The 20,338-nt window shown below is 61.6% G+C and overlaps 1 protein-coding gene across 9 annotated transcripts in view; it reads left to right on the forward strand.

Annotated features, from left to right (window-relative positions):
* The window catches only part of NFATC1 (nuclear factor of activated T cells 1), a 181,985-nt gene that overhangs the window by 32,402 nt on the left and 129,245 nt on the right, over positions 1 to 20,338 (forward strand). For all 9 annotated transcript variants that reach the window (XM_036884312.2, XM_057504309.1, XM_036884313.2 and 6 more), the window contains exons 4-6: positions 11,680 to 11,882; positions 13,667 to 13,839; positions 15,252 to 15,392. In XM_036884312.2, coding sequence (XP_036740207.2) covers positions 11,680 to 11,882; positions 13,667 to 13,839; positions 15,252 to 15,392 — 517 coding nt within the window. The remainder of the gene's footprint in view (positions 1 to 11,679; positions 11,883 to 13,666; positions 13,840 to 15,251; positions 15,393 to 20,338) is intronic.

Consider the following 20,338-nt stretch of genomic DNA (forward strand, 5'->3'; position numbering starts at 1 on the left):
GCCGTGGAGCAGCCGACGGGCACGGCCCTTCCCAGTAGCTGCGTGGGGTCAGGCGGCCAGAGCAGAGCCGTGTATCGGTTCTGGGATAAGTCAGAGCCGCCACCACTGAGACCTCGGCGTGGCTGGTGCGGGCAGAGCCCACACACTTGGCTGGACGAAGACATGCCATCCCCCCAGCACAGCCGGTTCTGGGACGTGCATTTCCTGAAGTTTGTCCACAAGGTCAAAGCCGGCAATCCCCTGAGGAATGGGGCCCCCACCACCAGTGCCACGGAGGGAGGGCTGGTCCTTTCGGGGCCTCACTGACCATGAGGGGGCTGCTCTGCTCAGTCCCCTGGGCTCAGCATCCAGGAGACAGCAAAATGCAAAACCTGTTTTCCAGGTGGACCGAAGTCTCGGCTAGGAAGGGGCTGGCCCTCGTTTTTATGCAGGGACACAGATGCGCATGTGGCTTGCCCAGCGTCGTTCAGCGGCCACGGTGGGAGGAGGCATCCAATCCCCTTCTGCCGTGCAGGTCCTTCCCTGGACCGGCCAGGGTCTGCGTGGCCCAGGGGCTTGTCTGGCCGGTCCTGGCTAGGACCGCGGCTGCTGTGACCACCCCTTTGGGTGCCCCCTGCCCCCCTCGCCTCGTCAGCTGGGGCTGGGTGGGGTGACAGCTGCCCCTCCATGAGGCCTCTCACTCCGTGGGTGGGGGTGCTACAGCCGGCCTCCTCTGGCCTTGTTCTGTTGAGACCAGCACAGAAAGGACGTGGGTTTCGCTGGCTTCCGCGTTGAGGCCAAGCCCTCCTGGGGGCTCTCGGCCCCAGCTGGTCAGCATCTGCTTGCAGACGGGGGCTCAGGCAGGCAGCCCCCACCCTGGGGATGGGGAGGTAGTGTCATGGCCACAGTGCGCGAAGCTCCTCGGCGCCCCGGGTGTCCGGGGCCCCTCCCCCCCGTGCCCCACCCCCTCCCCGAGCTTACGGCCACCTCCCTGGCCGTGTGCGGCGCCCAGCATGGGATCACGGGCATCGGTGGGTTCTGAGGTGTCCACCTGTGGGTTCCGGGGAACCGGGAGCTTTCCCCGTGCCTGCCCCAGGAAGGCATCATTGGCAGGCCCGCGTGGACTCTTGTGACTGGGGGCGTGTCCGTCCCAGGAGGAGCCCTGCGTCCCCACCGTGGGGGTTGCCTGGGGCTCTGTGCACCCTGGTTTCCGAGTCTGCACGGTTTCTTCAGTTTCTTGCCCTGTTTCTCGGGTGCCCTGTGCACACTGCGTCCTGCCCCTGTGCCAGCCACTCTGTGGGGGCCCAGGAGCAATCTCAGAAGGTGCTGACCTCTGACCCAGGGGTTAGGGGGTTAAGCTCTATTTACCAAGCTACCAGAATAGCTAGGCCATCCCACAGGAGGCCGGTTTGTGTGAATAATTAATAGGCCACTGAAACATGAAACTCGGCGTCCATTCCCTCTGCAGTCCCATCTCATGAGGAGGCGCGGCTCCGTCATCAGGGCCCAGGTAGCCGGTCTGGGCAATGGAGGGACTGATGTGGAGGCACCGGCCAGGCGGGCCAGGTGGGCCAGGTGGCAGGGGCTGGGAGGCCGGATGTGCAGGGGTCCTGGCCAGGCATTGGAGAGCTGCCTCCACAGTGAAAAGCCAGGAGCAGTATTGTATTCAGATCGTGGAATTCGGCACCCAGAGCGGCTGGGGGCCGGTGCTCGGGGCTGGTCTGTGGGGCAGCTCTGCTCTCATCACGGCCTCAGGCTTTCCCGCTCGGTGACCTGTCATAAGCAGGGGTCTCCGACTCCGGAGACAGAATGTTCCTGGCCTCACAAAACCCAGAGAACTAAGTATTCCCTAATCACTGCTGTTTGGTGGCAAACCTTCTTGGCCCAAGTTGGAGCCGAGCGTGGAATGCCCCTGGGGGTAGCAGCCTGCCCCACCCAGGGCCCTGCGCTGGGTGCCCACGCACCCACGGGGAGGGCACCCAGGTGCCATGTCCCCGCCTGGTGGAGTCTGTGCACCATGGCTTCTGTGCAAACTGGCCCCTCACAGATGGGAAGCGGCGTGAGCCTGACCCAAGGGGGCCATTCGTTGTGCCCAGACACTGAGGGGTCTGGGCAACAGGGTAGGTGCTGCGCCCATCTGCCCAAGTCCCCTCCCGCTGCATGTTTTCAAGGGCTGCTCTGTCCTTAGTGAGGCTCCAGGCTGGAAGGATGCTGGCATCCTGCACTGCAGTTATGTAACGGTCCCTGTGTGGCTGGGCTGGGGCACCCCGGGTGCCCCGTCATGAGCTCCCAGTGGGGGCAGCAGTCTCACAGGCTGGCTCGCCACCAGTGTCACCTCTTCCCCTTCAGGAGAACACTGGGCTCTTGTCTGGGGATAGCGCTGAGCTCTGCGTCAGCACAGATGGCCAGCATGGCCGGCTGTGCAGAGGCGGATGCACAATCGCGCCTTGACTGGCGCAGGTGGCCGACCCCTTGGCAGCACTTGGCACAAGGCCGGGGCGGAGCTGGACACAGATGGTGTCCCATTGTGTAGGCACATGGGGGCCCGGCCTGCATTGCCCATGTGCCAGCACGGGCAGCCCTGTGGGGCCTCCCCTTCTGTCACTGACCACAGATGCTGAGGGCCAGTGGCTTCCAGGAGGCTCCCCTCCACCCAGCCCCATATGCCCAGGAAGCGGGCACACCCCCAACCCACCGCGATGTGTTTACACTGAGGATGACCAGGCCCCACCCTGTCGGGCCTCGGGTACTGTTGGAGGAGTTTCAGGAGCACAGCATGATCGCCTCCAACCTGGGTGGGGACTTCTGGTGGAGGGTAGGTCAGGGCACAAGCTTTGCCTTTTGCCCTCTGGTGCCCTCCTGTCCTGCACACCTGCAGTTCGGAGGTCTGAGTGTAGGCTGGGCAGGTAGTGGCTGCATGCCATTGGGGCCCCTCACCTCTGCAGCAGACCCCCACAAAGTCCTCTCCGCCAGGTCTGTCATGCGGGCCTGGAACTGGTGTCCAAAGAGCTGGGGCCTCTCGAAGTGTTCTGGAGGTCACCCCAGTGTCCAGCCAGCTCTGCAGGAATGAGGCGACCCTGCTAGGCCAGGCAGGGAGCTAGGCACACCCACAGGCACCATGCCTACCACGCCGTGTGACGGGCACTGATGGTCGTGAAATCTGCCGTTTCTCCACGGTGGCAGGGCGCCGGCTCTCAGGATTGCTCTGGGTCCTGGGATTGTCTGAGGGTGTTTCTCACCAGAGTTGTGTTTAACGTTCCCCAGTGGTTTCTAAGACTTACGTGCTCCATTTCTCGATTATTTTTTCCCCTCAGCAGATAGTCAGGGCTTCTCAGCATGTTTTTAATTAGAAATGCTAAATGTAGTGTTTCCATGCAAACATGCTTTGATCCAAAACTAATGTAATTTCTTTTCTCTGGATGCCTCCGCACTCCTGGCACCGAGTCAGTGGGTCTCTTGCACCCACTGGCCTCGAGGCCCAGAATGGGCATCCGTGGGCGTGAGCAGTGCCTGCCTGAGAGCTGGGCCCAGGGGTCGGGGCTGGTGCAGGCATGGGGGGCGTGTGCGCCGCAGGCCAGTTCAGCCCCCCCGCTCCAAATGAGCACAGAGACTCTTTGGGGGTGTTGGAGGGCAGTACCCACGTCCCCATCTTGGGCAGAGTGCTCCTGCGCGTTGTGTGGAGTGCACGGCAGCCCGCGGCCCGGCCAGGTCCATGATAAGGAGCGCCACAATGTTCTGTGGCCAGCTGCCCCGAGGAAGGGGCTTCTGCCATTCCCTTGCCCTGGGGGGCTCAGGTGGACCTCAGCCATCCCCAACATGCAGCAGATGCTCAAGGGGGCGCCTTCCAGCCCCTGTTCCAGTCGGCTGCCAAAACAGGGACCAGAGAGAAAGCTTGACATGACGTGACGCTCTGGAAAGGGGCCTATGGAAATGCAGCCCTGGGCAGAACTGTCCCGTGGTCAGGACCTGGCATCCGACTCACAGGTGGCACCCCGAGTCCATCCCTTTGCGGGACTGCAGAGCAAAGCATGCACACACCTTGCCTGGACTTTAAGCCTTTACCCAATGGGGTGTGTAACCTCTCTGCTCCAGTCGCCTAGTCTTTGCACCTCCAGCACAGGGGCCTGGAGCTTCATGGGAAAAGGGGACAATCTGGGCGACAGGCGGGTGCACCCAAGCCACCTTGCCAGCCTCCAGACACAGCACAAGTCCTGTGAAGTCAGCTTCACCAGGCCCGAGGGGAACGTCCATCTGGGCTCCTTCAGCCAGGGGCTTGAGCATCTGACCGGCTGTGCAGGCGAGGCGTCCATGAGACTCTCCCAGGGAGTGAAAACAGTCGGCTGAGGCCTGATGACAGGCGCAGCCACGGATCTGCCCGCCTCGCCTCTCAAACTCCTGTCCTGGCCTAGAAACCTGGCCCAGCTCCAGGACAGCCGGGAGTGGGTGCAGCTGGAGCCGGGACAGGCGACCGTTGCTCCTCTGGCGCCTCCCAATGGGCACGTCCACGGAGCGCAGGGAAGAGAGGGGCCTTCAGACATTGTCCCACACCCTCTGGGGGCATCCTGTGGCGGCCAGGGGAACAGGTGCCAGGTGGGAAAGCAGAGCACGTGCCCTCGAGGACGGTGGCTCTGACGTAGGGTCTCGTCCATGTGCCCAGATGTGCGTCCGCTCTAAAATGAAACAAAACACAGGCGATTGGTCCTTACTGGCTTTGAAGAGGCTCCACTGTCGGTGGAGGCACGTCTGAGGAGTGAGAAGGCGTCCACAGCAGCTGCTCGCAGTGGAGCCCGTCCTCTGTGGGCATGTGAGGATGCGCCCCTCGTTCAGGCCTCCCGCGTACCGCAGAACAGAGCACACAGGCTTCCGGGCGGCCACGCTCTCCGTCAGCCCTCCCGCAGTGTCGTCCCCATGGCTGCCTCTCAGCAGCCCCGCCGAGGACCCTGGCGCCTGGGCCCCGAGGCCCGGCCTCAGGCCGCTCCGAGCACCCGCCCTCCTGTGCAGGTTGCAGTTGCACCTCGACATGGGCTGCTCGGTGGCGGTTTCTCCGGGAGCCCCGGGGCTCGAGCAGCTGTGGGGGTTTGTGTGCACAGCCCTAAGGCCTGGGGCCGGCTGGAGCTCCTCTGCACGGGCCACTCCGGGACAGGTACTGGGACGTGGCAGGAGACAGGCCGCAATCTCAGCCCCCTGCCGGGCACAGGCCTTGGGGACCGGCTGCCCCTGGGGACAGCTGGCTGCGCCTCCAGCGTTTCTCCCGAGGCCTTGGACTCAGGATCAGCCTCGGGCAGTCCCGCAGCCCCTCTCTCCTGCCGCTGCCTCGGGAGACACGCCTGCCCTCCGCCAGGGTACAACCACTTCCGGGAGGAGCTGTCACCTGTTCCCTGCTGGGCTCAGGCCAGGGCCAACCCTTGTCTGTGGCTCGGGCCTTCATGGCCTCTCTGTGGACAGCCGAGGGGTTGGTCAGTGTACACCTTGCAGGAACCTTCCAGTCTTCCGAGAGGTGGGGTAGACTCACATCTGGATGAATGGCGTGGCCCTCTCTGGATCCCCCCAACTGCCCCCTAAGAAGCAGGCCTTTCGGGTGCAAGGTGATGCCCTGAGCTGCTGTGCCTCCCACTCAGCACGACCGAGCAGGAGGACTTGTGGAGCTGGGCACGGTCTTCGTCTCTTCCCTCAGAGGACAGCCCAGTCCCACCATCAGCAGTGTCGGAAAGCCTGTGTTTAGCTGGTCTCCTTTGTCCTTAAACTTGGTGTATTGGAGACCCTTCCAGGGTAAAAGGGGTGAATTTTGTGCCATGGGCACTTGCCAGACCTACGTGGTTTGGTGTCAGCCGCAGGGAGGCCCGGGTCTCTGCTCCAGGGAGAGTTTCCGGCTCTGCTTTCCAGTTCCAGGGTGTTCTGCTGGCGTCTCGGGGGCTGTGAGGGGGCGAGGCCTGCGGTTGGGTGACGGTAGCTTCGGCTGGACCGTGTCACCTCATCCTGCCCACCTGGCTCTCCCGTCCTGGCCGTGCGGCAGTGACCCTCCACACCACCAAAGGAGAGGACACACCACATGGGCCTGCATGCACATACTCACCCCACACACACCTGCACTCAGACGTGTACCCATGCTTCAACACCAGCTCTGTACGTGTGTGGGGCACACACATACACCCTCAGGCACATGCACACCCAGGAGCAGCCTCAGGAGGAAGTTGGCATGTTGCTGCTCATCTGGCGGCTTTACTTAACCACTGTCATGAGCCAGGGAGACTGACACACTTGCCTGCTTGCAGGCCCCTGCATGCTCACCTGTAGGCAGGCTCCGTGCATATTGTCTGTGAATAGGCCCTGTGCACCCCCACTTCCCAGCAGCTGGTGGAGAAGCCACATCCCCCAGGTGAGGTTCTGCCTGCCCTATTTTCAACAGGCACCCCAGAGAGCCCCAGCAGAGTAAAGTGGTGGCCTCAGGGCAAGGAAAGTGAAGACACTGTGGCTCCATGTGGTTCTCTGGTGGTTCAGGGGGTTTTCCTCCAGACACCAGCTCCATTTCCTACGCCTTCGTCTTATCTTTCAGTCTAGTTTTTCCACTCTCCTTGGTAAAGGTCTCTGGGGCCAGTAGACCAGTGTCTCAATGACTTTGTGTGGCCAGTGTGTATGCTTTGATGACCACATGGTGTCAGCCAGCAGGACAGCTGATCTGCAGACCCCTTCCCCATGGGCCCTGGCTGCAAATGCAGGGAGCAGCCCCTGCAACCCACCAGCCCACCCCGGGGGCGTGCCTGAGCAGGGGCCAGGGCTAGAGAGTGCAGCTGGGCGCAGCAGGCCCTTCGCATGGAACAGGAGCGCCTTCGAGAGCTGCGGACCTTACCCCCAGGGCCTGTCCTTGCTGGACCGTGAGGAAGGGGGGTCGAGCTCAGCCATCAGGGCAAGAGCAGGCCAGGGGGTTGGCACTGAGGATTTGGGGGCTGTCACTGTAACGTGATGGTGCTCGTACAACACTCTTCAGTTAATCTGGCAGCAGGAAAATTTGGGTTAAAAAATAGGAAACCAGTTGTGAGCTGGATTTTCCCTCCCTCCTATGGTCGGTGTATAAAGATGCAAATTTTAATCTGCATAAAGTGCATGACCCCCCCGTTAAACTGATGGTTCTGCAGGAGGGTTCCCTTTTCTCTTGCCTAGTTTACCAGTGTACCAGTTCAGAGCTGCTAGTGGAGAAGCATTTCCCTCAGTTAACGTGCTCTGTGTTCGTGCTGGGTCCCGACCCTCCGGTGGTGCGGCCGTGGGCACCCCCTCCCCTGCCGTATGCTGGGGAAGCGCCGAGGCAAGCACAGGAGCTAGAAACAGGACCCAGGGGCTCCTGGAGCCTGGAAATGGAAAGATGGATACATTTTGTTTAGTGTAGGTTGAGGCAAACAGAAGGTATTGTTATGACAGGTGATTTTATAAGTATTATTTTGGCAAATACTGTAATGTGCCAGACGCAGAGAAGCCGTGCAGTACAATGTGTGAAATATTTAAATTAGTTTTCTTAAAATGAACTTCGTGCTTTAAATAATAGATGTTTACCTCCCAGGTCAAAACTTAAATATTTCCATTTTCACTGAAATGGCATCTTTTCAAAAGGATTCCATCGTACGCACAGTCTGCTTCCATCTACATACCACCAGAGAAGTGCCCCAGTCCCGGGGGACCTCAGGGTGTCATTTCAAGGCGTCACAGGGCCCGTGTGCCGTGCTGCTGGGCCATCTTCTGACACCACGGAGCATGTCCTGGCCACTCGAGAGAAGCTTTTGGTCAAAGACTCATTTACGAATTGCATTAGATCTCACAAAATGGAATACTGAGCAGCAAAATTGGTAATCAATCTCTGGTTCTATTTTTTCATTTACTGTTGTAAAAATTTAGGTTTGAGTCCCACACGGAGTGCGTTAGGAAGCTCATTTAATTGGCAGAAGACTGGATGCCCACTCCCCCACAAACAGATGAGAAGCCAGGTGGCCCAGACAGGCCGGTCTTGGCTTCCCACCCTCGCCAGACCCCGCTGCAGTAGAGACACTCGTGTGTTCATATCCAAAAACTTTTCAGGTTGAACAGGAGAGGCATTGCACCTGCAGAATGAAGCAGTATTAGCAGGAAGCACCTGGAAAGGAGCGTCCGGCGCGGGGCTGGCTCGTGCCGGTGTTTCTGTGCTGACGATGGGCTCCGAGGTGAGGGGGTCCGTGCCAGCCTGCATGTGCCCAGCACAGGCGGGCAGGATGGAGGAGGGCTGAGGGGGTTTGTGATCCTCGGTGATCTGTCAGTCCCACCACAGCAGCGCTGACCACGGGCCACCCGCTGTCTGCCGCGGGCACCTCCGGGTTCCTCCATGGAAATGGGCTCCTGCCAGCTGCAGCCTTGGGCGCTCGCCCTTCCCTTGCATGCACACACCTGTGAGACACCTGTGGGTCAGGGCGGAAGCTTCATCACGTCACTGTGAAAGGACTATCTGAAGATGGTCACGTCCACAGATGCCTGGGACTGTGTCTCAGAGAAAGATAAAGGTGGGATGCCCAGCACAGGGTCTCACGCTGCCAGCCGGCAAGGAAGCTCTTCCCCACAAAATGCGGTGCTCCGGGGTGTCCAGAGGGCCTCTTTGCAAATGTGCGCGTGTCAGTGTGATGCACTGTCTGTGTGGGTGTGAGGAGTGTGCGTGCTGAGTGAGTGTGGACAGCCCCAGCGTTCAGGTGTGGGAGCCCTTCACTCCACACGGAGCTCTGCCACCACCTCGACCAAACCTCAGGCCGACAGCGGGATCCCGGCGACCACTCTGTGCTGTGACTGTGGGCTGTTAAACCTCAACCAGAGCCCCGGGTTCTCACCCGGAGGCATTCACAGACGCCGGGTACCAGGAAGGCGCCCCGGGCTGCATGTCCCAGGCCGCTGGAAATCCATCCACTTGAAGCTGAAGTCATTCATTTCTGGGGCTGCGAATGTGAGGCAGGCAGCCTGGTCTTGGAGGTGTGGTTTCTTGTGTCCGTGTTGTGACATTGAGCAGGTGGTGTTGGCCACGGAGGCAGCGGCACTGATGTGTTGTGGTCCCAGGTGCCCGTGGCCCTGTGCACAGCCCTCTGCTACCCCACGTGGGCTCAGCTTGCTCATTGTCTGCAAATCTCCTGAACGATCGTCATCCTGTGGGATTTCTCTTCTGAGACCCAAAATTTGTAAATGACTCCATGTCTGGTAAATGAGATCAAAATAGTAGGTGGGTCTCATCACCTTGGTTTTGAGTAACGGGTTACTGCTGGTTTGAGCCACATCTCACGCAGCAGCTGGCGTTTGCTTCTCTGCCTTAACAGATCCGTATGTTGGGCCCCCTTTTGAAATCTTAAATATGGCACTGCAGATGTTCATGTTGAGCCATCTAAGTCGGTTGAGGGTGCGGGTGGGAATGTCCCCAGAAGGAGTGGCTTCGGGGAGGCGGAGCCTCCTGCTGCAGGCAAGCCTCGGAGCTCGATGCCAGGTGCAGGCCCAGCCTCGGCGTCCCCCCATGCTTGGGGCACCCCGTCCGAGGCCGCTGGGCAGCCCATTCGCCTTTGTGAGTGCGGGCCGGGCCGTTTTCCTGCTGTTGGGGGACAGTGGGGAGGGGGCGGCTCACACCTGTTGGGAGCGAGGGCCTGCAGGACCTCTGGTGTCCCCGGGGTGAGTGCCAGCCAGTGGCTGGCTTGGGCCCGGGAGGGTCACGGAGCTCCCTCCTCACGGTGAGCAGCCTGCTCACACTGGACTGGATGCTGGAGGCCACGCTCTGCCCTGGACAAGCGGCGTGCTCACCAGCGCCTGCCATACTGGGGTCCTGCCACGCTGGCTGCGGTGCCAGTTTCTGTACCCCGTTTCTGAAGCTCATTACTTAGTTTGGCACACTGACCTGTGGGCCTCGTGGCGTCGTGCTGAAGGCCGGCCAGCGCGTGGCCACAGGGGCCTCGCTGCTCGGACTGTGTCCTCGCCCTGGGCTGTCTCACTTCCCTCTGTCCGTGTGGAGGGCTCATGTGGACACCGTCCCAGTGGGCTTCCCATTCTCTCTGTGACACCTGGGAATGGTTTTAGCTCCACCATCCCCAGAGGCCTCCTGCAGTGGGTGGCTCACCCCCCTCAGCCTCCCCGAGACCCCTGTGTCCTGCCTCCCTCCGCCCTGGCAGTGCCGTGCTGCCCAGGGTGGCCTGGGCTCCCTTCCTGGCCCCGCTCCTCTGTCCCAGTTGCTCTGTGGCACCTCCCTGGCATCTTTCCAGGCAGGGCTGGGGCCCCCAGGGCAACCTTGAGAGCAAGGCGGAGCTGTGGCCCCGCCAGCCGCCTCATCTAGCCTCGCCCTGGGGACGCCTATTGGGTGGTGGACCCGCTGGTGGGTGGACAGCAAGAACGTCCCGTCCTTGGAGTCCTGCGCAGCCTGGCCTCTGGGCCGGTTCAGAAGCATCGATGGTGTCCCGATCCTGAGCCCAGGGAGTGAGACTTGGCGATGGGGTCACGTGAGACTAAGAATCAGCTGCAGGGGAAGTGAGCTGGGCCAACAGCAAAGGGTCTTCCCAGCGCGGTGCTCTGCAGCCTCCACTCACTCGCATGCCATTCCTTGAGGAGCCGGGCAGGCATCAAGGCCGTGGGGCCAGGGACCGGGCCTCTGGCCGAGTCGTGTCCACCTCTGGGGACAGTGCTGCAACAGGACGTGTCTGTGCCGCAGTCTGGATGGTGGTAAAGGTTGACATGCTTGAACATACTTGAGCTGCTAACGGTGACTTAACTGTCAGGAGGCCTGATGCAGAAGGGGCCGGGGGCGGCTGGGGGCCCCACACCTCAGCTCCGGGAAGGGCCGCTGACCTCTCTGAGGTGCGGGAGTGGAGCCTGGCGCCCCAGGGACGCAGGGCTGTGTGTCTGGGTCACCAGAGCCTCACTGGCGTTCGGGCTCCATGTCCAGTGCACAAGCCGTCTCTTCAAGGACTGGGCGCCCGGCCAGCAGCACACATGAACATGGCCTGCGCTGTGTGACACTGGTCGTGGATGGGGCACAGACCGCACACCTGGGGGCTTCCTGCACCCGGTCTGGGTATGTGCCAGTGGGCGCCAGGGCAGCATTCAGCTACCACCTGCCTCTGAAGCAGCGAGGCCCTGAGCCAGGTAGAAAAGGGCTCCAATACGAGGCTGGGCCTGTCCCACAGGGCGCATGCCGGAGTTTACTGGGGTGGGGGGCTGAGGCCGATGGCTGCATGTTCCCAGCTTTCTGACCTCCAACTGCCACTCGCCTGGGCAGCAGAGGTGTCCTCACGAGATGCTGGTGACAGGCCGGGGAATGTGCTGGGTCCAGGGTCTGGGGAAGAGACAGTGGCTGGCAGGAAGGGAGGGCCATCCTCCACCTGCCTCTCCCGGGAAATGAGCTCTGTTGGTCACAGATGGACACCAGGCCTGGCGGCAATTGCGTGCGCGCAGGTACGTGTGCAGGGGACCACGGGTAGCAGGAGCGCTCGGAACTGACACCTCGCCAGGCGCCCCGGGACCTCCAGGGCAACGCAGCATTTTCCGGCGGCTCGCTGTGTGGCACCAATATTCACAACAGAGAAAGAGGAGGGTGGGGCGCAGGGGCTCAGCGCCGAGCACCTGTCACAGGTTCACTTTTGAATTAGCCCGTGCTTATGAAAATTTAATTGATTCCAAGCAGCCTGCACTTGGGTGCTTAGCGGGAGTTTCTTGTTCTCTTGCCAGCTGCATGGCTACTTGGAGACCGAGCCGCTCACGCTGCAGCTGTTCATCGGGACAGCGGACGACCGCCTGCTGAGACCTCACGCCTTCTACCAGGTCCACCGGATCACGGGGAAGACTGTGTCCACCACCAGTCACGAAGCCATCCTGTCCAACACCAAAGTCCTGGAAATTCCACTCCTGCCGGAAAATAACATGCGAGCAATGTAAGTGGGGGTGGGGAGCTTTCAGCCGCTGGCCCGGTGTTCCCGAGCCTCCCCACTTTCACAGAGCCCCCGTGGCCCAGGGCTCTCTGGCTTAACACCTAAGTAAACTTTGCAAATGTTAATGGCAACAGGTTTGTTTCCTCCCAGGGTTTCAGCCACTGTGCCTATTGCCACTTAAAATAAACACCCAATTCCACAGCTGTTCCCACCCGCCCGTGCCTGCATTCAGCTCCTGAACACGACAGTGTTTGTTTCCGATTTAGCAGTTGGTTGAAATGCAAACAGTGACAAACCAGGGTGTCACGGAGGAACCGCCAGACACTGCCGACTGGCCAGCTCTGAGCTGCAAAGTCCCGTCTGACCTATCGGTTTAGAGCTGTTGCATTGGCCAAAGAAAGACGCAGAGCTGCCCCACAGGCTTGCCTTCTGCTGGGCTTTGGGGGACAGACAAGCACACACTGGATAAGTGCATTAGGGTATGCTGGTTACTGACATGGGGGTGCTGAGGCGCTGGGCCCCTGGAGGTGGGCAAGATGTCTCTGAGGAGGCACCACTGAGCTGAGCACCAAGTGAGAGGAGGGGCTGGCAGGCCAAGGCGGGGAGTGTGGGGCATCCACGGAGAGGGGCGGAGCCAGATGGCGAGTGAGAGGCGCTGAGGCGGGCAGCCACGGCACGTGGGACTCGGATCAGGCACTCGTGACTGTTAAACCCTCTAAGTCAAAAACAAACAGAAAGTTCTCTTCCCGTGTTTGCTTTGCATGGGTTCGGGAATACATACACACCTCTGGATTGGGGTGTGTGTGCATACCTCTGGATTGGGGGTGCATATACACCTCTGGATTGGGGGTGTGTACGTACCTCTGGATTAGGGGGTGCATATGCACCTCTGGATTGGGGGTGCATACATACCTCTGGATTGGGGGGTGCATTATACCTCTGGATTGGGGGTATGTACATACCTCTGGATTAGGGGTGCATGTGTACCTCTGGACTGGGGGTGCGTATGTTCCTCTGGATTGGGGCTGTGTGTGTACCTTTGGATTGGGTGCATACACACCTCTGGACTGGGGTTACGTACGCGCCCCTGCATGTGGATTCATTCCAGTCCTTAGATTTGCTGCTCAGTTGCCCCAGGCCAGGGTGACCAGGGCGGCTGGAGAACCCATGGGCTCCTTCAGAAGCTGGGACCTCCGCGCCACCGCCTCCATCCCACTGCATGGGCTCGGGCGTAAGCGCAGCCCGGGTGCCCCAGGCCGGCCCCCCCATTGGCTTCAGTGTCGGCGCTGCTGCCCGGCTGTGCTGGCGGGTAGCGGTGTGCACAGCAGGGCGCTCGTGGGCCTTGTCCTCTGGGCTGCCCGAGGGAGGCGCGGTGCTGGTTTTTCTGTGTACAGCGTCTGGCTGGGGCCTGGTGTGAATGAAATCACTAATCTAAGGGCAATCGCATGAAGCCCTAAGAAATCTGGGATCCTCAGTGGAGTGATGGCGGTGCTGCCAAGCCTTACATGAAGGGACTTTGGGAGGTGCCACAGGATGCCCATGGCAGGACGAGAACAGTGCTGGCCCCGCACCAGGCAGGCACGCCCAGCACACCCAGGGTGAAGCTTCTGGAACCCTGAGTGTCCGGCACATCCCCCCAGGCTGCCCGAGGCCAGGCGTGGGGCCCGGAGCACACAGTGCAGGCAGGCTGCCTGCCTGTGGCTGCCCCTGCCCCGTCCGGCCCCGGCGAGCCCCTGTGGCGCCGTGTCCGGGGCCCGTGCTGAGACGCCGTGGGTTTCCGTTGCCAGCATCGACTGCGCCGGTATCCTGAAGCTACGGAACTCGGACATCGAGCTGCGCAAGGGGGAGACGGACATCGGGAGGAAGAACACGCGTGTGCGGCTGGTGTTCAGGGTGCACATCCCGCAGCCCGGCGGCCGCGTGCTGTCGCTCCAGGCGGCCTCGAACCCCATCGAGTGCTGTGAGTGGCCCCCCACCTCGCTCCCGGGCCACCTTTTCTTTGCTGTCAGCCGTGTAGCGGTGACCTGCCTTTTCCCATCCAGGCCATACGTGTCCCTTGCAGTCATGGGAAGAGGGCGATTCCTCCATCAAGGCAGCCAGGCCCCACGCGTGTGGACTGTGCTGCTCCTGTGGCACAGAGTCTGCCACAGTGCCTGGCACCTACGGGGCAATGAAAGCACATGGTCACATTTGACCTGACCTCGCATTTCAGGAGCCCTGGGGCAGAGGGATGCTTGTGATTGAACAAACCGAGTTCTAGGCCGACTTCTACCCGAGTCCTCTCTCCCTGGCCATCGCCTCTGCCTGTGTGTGTGGTCCCACCTGGGGGGCTCCCCTGCTTCCTGCCTTGTGCCAGTCACATGTGCGGCCAGCATTCCCTGGTCGCAGCCCCACTGATGCCTGTCAGCACATGGGGTCACTGGTAAAGCTCTGTGGACACCGCGTCCCCTGCCTCCCATGGCTGCTCTCCCTGCCCAGGCCGCCTTTGCCCAGCTTGCTGTCCTGCCGGCCCCTCAGGGTGTCCCCACGCCTCAGCACGGACCTCTCTGTGGCACGGTCTCCTCCGCGTGAGATGGGCGGGACCCTCCTGGGATCCTCCCTCGCAGGTCAGGTGACTACACAAGGACATGCCGGCCGCCATGTCTGCTGCTGCGCAGAGTCCTCTGCCTGCTGGGCTGCTTCCATGTCCTTCTGTCCTGCTGCTCCCTGACTGCCCCATTTCCCCAGCCGTGGCTCTCTGCGGCGTGTTCCGCGGTGTCCCGCTGCCTCCAGGCTCCTGGGCCAAATCCAACCTCCATCTGGCCTCCACACCCCAGCTGCTCCTGCCTGGCGGGTCCTTGCTCTCCCCGGGGTCCCCTCACCTGCCTTGCCTCTGCCCACCCAGCCTGGGTCACCTCCTGGCCTGTGCCCCGGCCCCACGCCCAGGGTCTCACTGTCGCTCCTGGGGTTCTGTCCCCACCGTGGTGGTCAGGGGGCCCTGCTGTGAGCGGCAGTGGCTCCTTGGCTGGAGCAGGTGCCTCTGTCCTCCACGCAGAGCGTACCCACAGCGCCCCATCAGTGGACTCCCTGCAGGCATCATGGGGCCTTCAGCCACCCGGGAGGGTGTGCATGTCACCCACACAAGTGCCCACACTGACCCACATGTGTGCACACACCAGCGCAGACTGGGTTGCTCATGTGTCTGCGTGGCTCCTCTGACCTGACTTGTGCACATGCGGCCTGTGTGCCCCCAGCTTTGCCCTATTCATGCTTCACGGCTTTCCTGCAGGTCACCGAGGACCCCTGAGGGGCCCCTCCGGGTGGGCTGGCCACACTGGGGGGGGGATGCGGCCGGGAGCCTGTCGCTCACATTGCTTTCCTGGCCCCACGCAGCCCAGCGGTCAGCCCAGGAACTGCCCCTCGTGGAGAAGCAGAGTGCGGCCAGCTGCCCTGTCCTCGGCGGGAAGAAGATGGTCCTGTCTGGCCACAACTTCCTGCAGGACTCCAAGGTCATTTTTGTGGAGAAAGCGCCAGGTATGGTGTTTGTAGTCAGACCGGCAGCGAGGTTCCCATTTGGGGCGCAGGTGGGACCTGGCTCCTGGAGGCAGAGCGTGGCCCGCCCCTCCTGTGCTGGGCGTGGGGCTGCTGTGGGAGCAGACATGTGTCTCCGAACGTGGGGCCCATCCTTACACATGCCAGTTCGTGTGTGAGGGCTGCGGTTGTGGGGACACCACCACGAAGGCACGCTCATTCCGGCCGTGTGGGGGGCAGTGCCCTGCCCCCTCCCCTCGCATGGTGGCCGCCTTCTTCTGGGGCTTTGGTAAGCTCTCACCCCAGGGCCCCCACGCAGGCTGCATCTGGGAAGCACGCACACCATCTGCGTAGACAAGTCTCATTTCTCAGAACCACAGACTTCCCAGCAAGGCAGGCATCCAGGCAGAGCTTCCATAGTAGCCGGGTGGAACCTCCATGGCACAGAGACCTTTCCACACCTGCTTTGCATCCTTCAGGTCACACTCTTGGTGCCCAAGCCAGCAAGCAGGCGCAGGGTCGCTCAGGACCCAGGGTGTATGGGCAGACCTCTGTGTGTAGATCTCTGGGTGTGCAGACCTGAGTGTGTGCATGCAGACGTGTGTGTGTGTGTGTGTGTGTGTGTGTGTGTGTGTGTGTGTGTGTGTGTGTGTGTGTGTGTGTGTGTGTGTGTGTGTGTGTGTGTGTGTGTGTGTGTGTGTGTGTGTGTGTGTGTGTGTGTGTGTGTGTGTGTGTGTGTGTGTGTGTGCGCGCGCGCACAGAAGATGAACCTGGGGACGGGCTGCTACAGGTGTGAGGAGAAGGGTCCTCTCAGGTACTTGGTAACCAGAGGGACCAGCCCTTGCTGTGCTGAGGTAGATGCACGTGCGTGTGGCACACCTGGCTCAGGTGCCCGCCCTGTGTTGCAGAGAAGCCCCTTGGCGCCCCCAGGAACAGCGAGCCGCTGCCCCCTCAGGCTGGGGAGCAGGGCGCCTGCAGTGCCAGGCCACTGGCCTTCCTCTCCAGATCCCCTGGCGCGATGTTCCCGTGCCGGGGCTAATCACCAAACACTGTGAGGCATTCAGCCTCCATAATGGGATCTTGATTTTGTGCCGATGGCAGGAAACTTAAGTACTTGAAGCAAAATGGACTTAAAAGTCTTGCCTGTTGACTTGGCCTGCCTATGTAATCATGCGCATAGTTGGAAAATATGCTTAAAATTATGGTGAAAACCCAACCAAGTGTAATGATAAGGAGAGGAGTTTGTGTTACTGGAATGCTCTCCTTTGGAGGAGGTTAATTTTGAAGTAATTTAACCTTCTGAGCTTTAACCTCATGTGTGTCCAAGAGGAGGGCGGCGACGGCCCTCAGCTGCCGAGCCCCAGGACATCCGTGATTGCAGCGGGCCAGGGTGGTGGCCCCCTTGGCTGAGGGGTCGGGCAGCTGGCTCCGCTTTTCTGAGGCCAGCGGGGCACCCGCCATGTGCTGAGCTGTCACGGGCACCTCGGAGCACCTCCTGCAGGCGGGTTCCCTGTGTCCCCACTATCGGGCTCATCTTCATTTTGTGGCCTTCCCTGGGGCCCCATGTGGCTGAGCACCTGCCACTCGCCCCTCGTTCCCGCAGCACCTCAGTGTGGGCACACAGGAGAGGTGGTGACGGGACACCCCACAAATGCATCCTGCCTGTGACAGGTGAGATGAGAGCACCGCGGGCACGCACTACGTGCCCTTGGCGATGTTGTGCTTGTGTCTCAGTGAGGCTATGTGCATATTCACACCCTACACGCAAGTCGTATTTTTCGAAAGGGGAGCAGATGTCCCCAGGTCCATCTGTATGTCTGCTTCTCGGCCAAGGCTGTGCCCACGCACCTCGTGATGTGCTCCGACGCGCTCTGTGACTGAGGCTAGGCTTCTCCTAGTTGATCTTGGAGAGAACGCTAAAGTCAGTTTAGATGAAACACAGTTGTCTAGGCTTCATGGGGCTGCGAGGTTCTGTCTGCACAGCTGCAGAGTAGCATCAAGGCTAGAATGCAGGGTTCCTTCAGGAGGCCCTCAGCGTGGGTGGTGAGCCCCCCAGAAGCTCTGTCATCGCCCCGGAGTCCCAGGCCCAAGGCCACTGAGCTTCCCCAGTCCCTGGCCAGGTCCCAGCCTGCCTGGGTTCGGGGGCCCACTGCCTGGCTCACTGGGACCACCGGGACAACTGCCCACCTCAGGCTGCATGCCAGACCTTCCCTTTCAAGACGTCACCAGGTGCCCGAACGCTTTGCTAAGGCCCCAAGCCCAGCACGGCCCCCACTTGCCTGTGACCGGCCCCAGTGGTGCCCCTTGTCTCTGCCTGTCTCTGGGTCTGTGCTGGCTTGCCCCTTTTTGCCACCCCCCACCCCAGGCCCTTGCTATTTCTCAGCCCCGTGCCCTCAGCCTCCTGAAGGAACCCCGCATTCCAGCCTTGATGCAACCCTGCAGCCGTGCAGACGAGGCTGTCACTGTCACCTGTCTTTGCGAGAACCAGACGTGCCCACAGACAGTGCTCAACAGATGCCCCTTGAATGAAAGTAAAGACGTGGGAAAGGTGTGGCTTGGCAGGCATTTGCACACATGGAAGGAGAGACATGTCCATGATTTCGTAGTTTCCTTAAAATGGAAGCAGGAGTTGCTTCCTTGCGAGATGGGGCTTCCTGCCCGCCCTGGGAAGCCAGAGCCCAGACTCTGGGCCGATGCAGACCCTTCTCAGCCTGCCCTCAGGAGGAGCAGAGCCGTGGCCTTCCAGAGCCGTCCCGGGCATGGAACGGCGTTTGGCTCCTGATCCGCCTTTACCAGGGGTCTCTGAGCTCTGCCCAGCAGCCCATGGAGCTGACCACAACTTTAGAGCCATTAGGTGTCCCTCAAGCATAAGGTGCGTGGGGGTGTGTGAAGGGTCTCTGGCTGTGTTGGGGGCGGGCAGATACCCGGGGTCCTGCTCGGGCGCAGCCACAGCTGGGGCGCAGCCAGCGTGGGTCCTGTTTGACTCTCCTGTCACCACCTGGCGTGTGTGGTGACTTGGAGCCCGGCCAGTGTGCACAGCACGTCTCCAGGACTGGTGCCGGCCATGCCACGTGGAGGCCCTGGCTCCTGCCGTGGCTGTGGGGCAGCTGGCCCGTTTCCGTGGGTGCTGGTCCCTGAAGAATTTCTGGGAATCTGCAGAAAAGGGCTTCAGCTGGGTCTCAGGGCTGCTCACACACGCTCCTCTCAGAGTCCAGGCATCGGTGTGGGGAGGAGGGGTGGGCGCGGTGCACATGGGCCTGCGGTCACCTGCTCGCCATGCCGGCTGTGGGCGCTGACTGCAGGCAGGCCTGGGTGGGCTCACAGCACGTGGGGACCTCGAGGGTCTGGCCATGCCGGCCGGGGTAGCTGAGTCCCTGAACCCTGGCCTGGGGGTGCCGGGCCTGCCATCTGTGGTGCGCTGGTGAGCCATGCTCACTTCTCTGCTCTGCTCTCAGGTGGGCTTTTACCTGAATTGAATTATTTTGCACAATTCTAAGTCACCAGCACTTTGAGCAGCCTTGGGAGATCAGTGGCAGGAGGGGAGCCAGCTGCCCAGAACCCCTCAGGACCCCCTGTGCCCCCAGCCTGCAAGCCCACGAGGTGCTGACGAAGGTGGTCCCGCACCCAGTGCAGGTGGCGTGGGCAGGGTGGGCACCCAGGTCCTGCACGCGCAGCCCCAGCCCAACAGCCTCCACGCCTCATGCAGTGGGGCCCAGCCAGACCCCCGCCCTTCATGGCCCTTCCCGGGGCAGGGGGATGGGGCCCCCGGCCCCCTTTTCACCCTTGTCCCAGGACTGAGCAGCGCTGCCCTGTGCTCGTGTCATCACTCACTCCAGTCGGCTTCATGGAGCTGTGACCCACAGGCCACACCCACAGGCAGCCAGAGGCTATGGGGAAGTCAGTGAGTAGCTGTCACCGCTGGCTGGCGAGTGCTGTCGGCACCCAAGAGCACCTGCCAGCTGCCACCCTGCTCCCCGACGCTCCCCCCAGCCTGAGCCCCCAGCTGCCCTGTGCTCACAGCTTTGACTTTGCCGGACCTCCGTGGACACGTCGGGCACCTGTCCTGTCACAGTGGCGCCTTGCACACGGCACAGTGTCATTGAGGCCACGCTGGAGCGCATCACGGCGCCACACCTGCTGGGTTCAGGCTCCGTTCAGGGCTCACGTGGACCACGCTGGTCTGCGCATGGCTCGTGCCCATTGTGCGTGGTGGGCCAGTGGATGTCCATGTACTCTGTGGGCATGTGTTCTTCTCTCCGGGATTGGGGGGTGGGCTTGCCGGATCACGTGGAAATGCCACGGGGGCCCCAGCAGGAGCACAGTATGGGGATGAATTCCTCTTGCCTCTGGAGTGTCTTCTGCGGGAGGGGGCTGCCCGTGGGTGCGGCAAGCAGGGAGGAAGGATGGGAGAGGCAGTTGGGAGCCCCACCCCACCGACCAGCTCCTCCCAGACCAGCAGTGGACACACTCCTGACCCTTCCACCAGGGTGGATTCCCAAGCAAGGCCCCCGGTGCCTCCTGGGACAGGGGAGGCAAGCACCCCCCACACCATTCACGTACCCCCCAATAGACACAGCCTGTGATGGGGCAGTGCTGCCCACACCCACTCTGGCCTTGGTGTTTCCTGGGACCCTGCCTGCTGGCCAGAAGCACAGTGGGCGCTTAGCAGGTGCCCGTGAGCAGGCGTGCAGTCCCGCTCCCACAGCCAGCAGAAGACCCAGGAGGCCGGTGTTTGCTTGGCAAAGCGCCTGGGTACCTGTCCCCGGAGCGGGTGTCATGCCGCCCTCCTGTGGTAGAGAGCACGTCACAGGCATTGAGGGCTAGCGCCTCCTCCTGCCCTCTGGGGCTCTGGAGACAAGGGTCTCCCGCCCCAGGGAGCCTGGGCCCTGCACATGGGACCCCGCTGTGCCCCAGCAGCTCTGGTGTGGTGGCCCTGCAGTGACGCCCGT

This window comes from Manis pentadactyla, chromosome 6 (assembly GCF_030020395.1).
Source record: "Manis pentadactyla isolate mManPen7 chromosome 6, mManPen7.hap1, whole genome shotgun sequence".
In the NCBI taxonomy this organism is placed as follows: Eukaryota; Metazoa; Chordata; class Mammalia; order Pholidota; family Manidae; genus Manis; species Manis pentadactyla.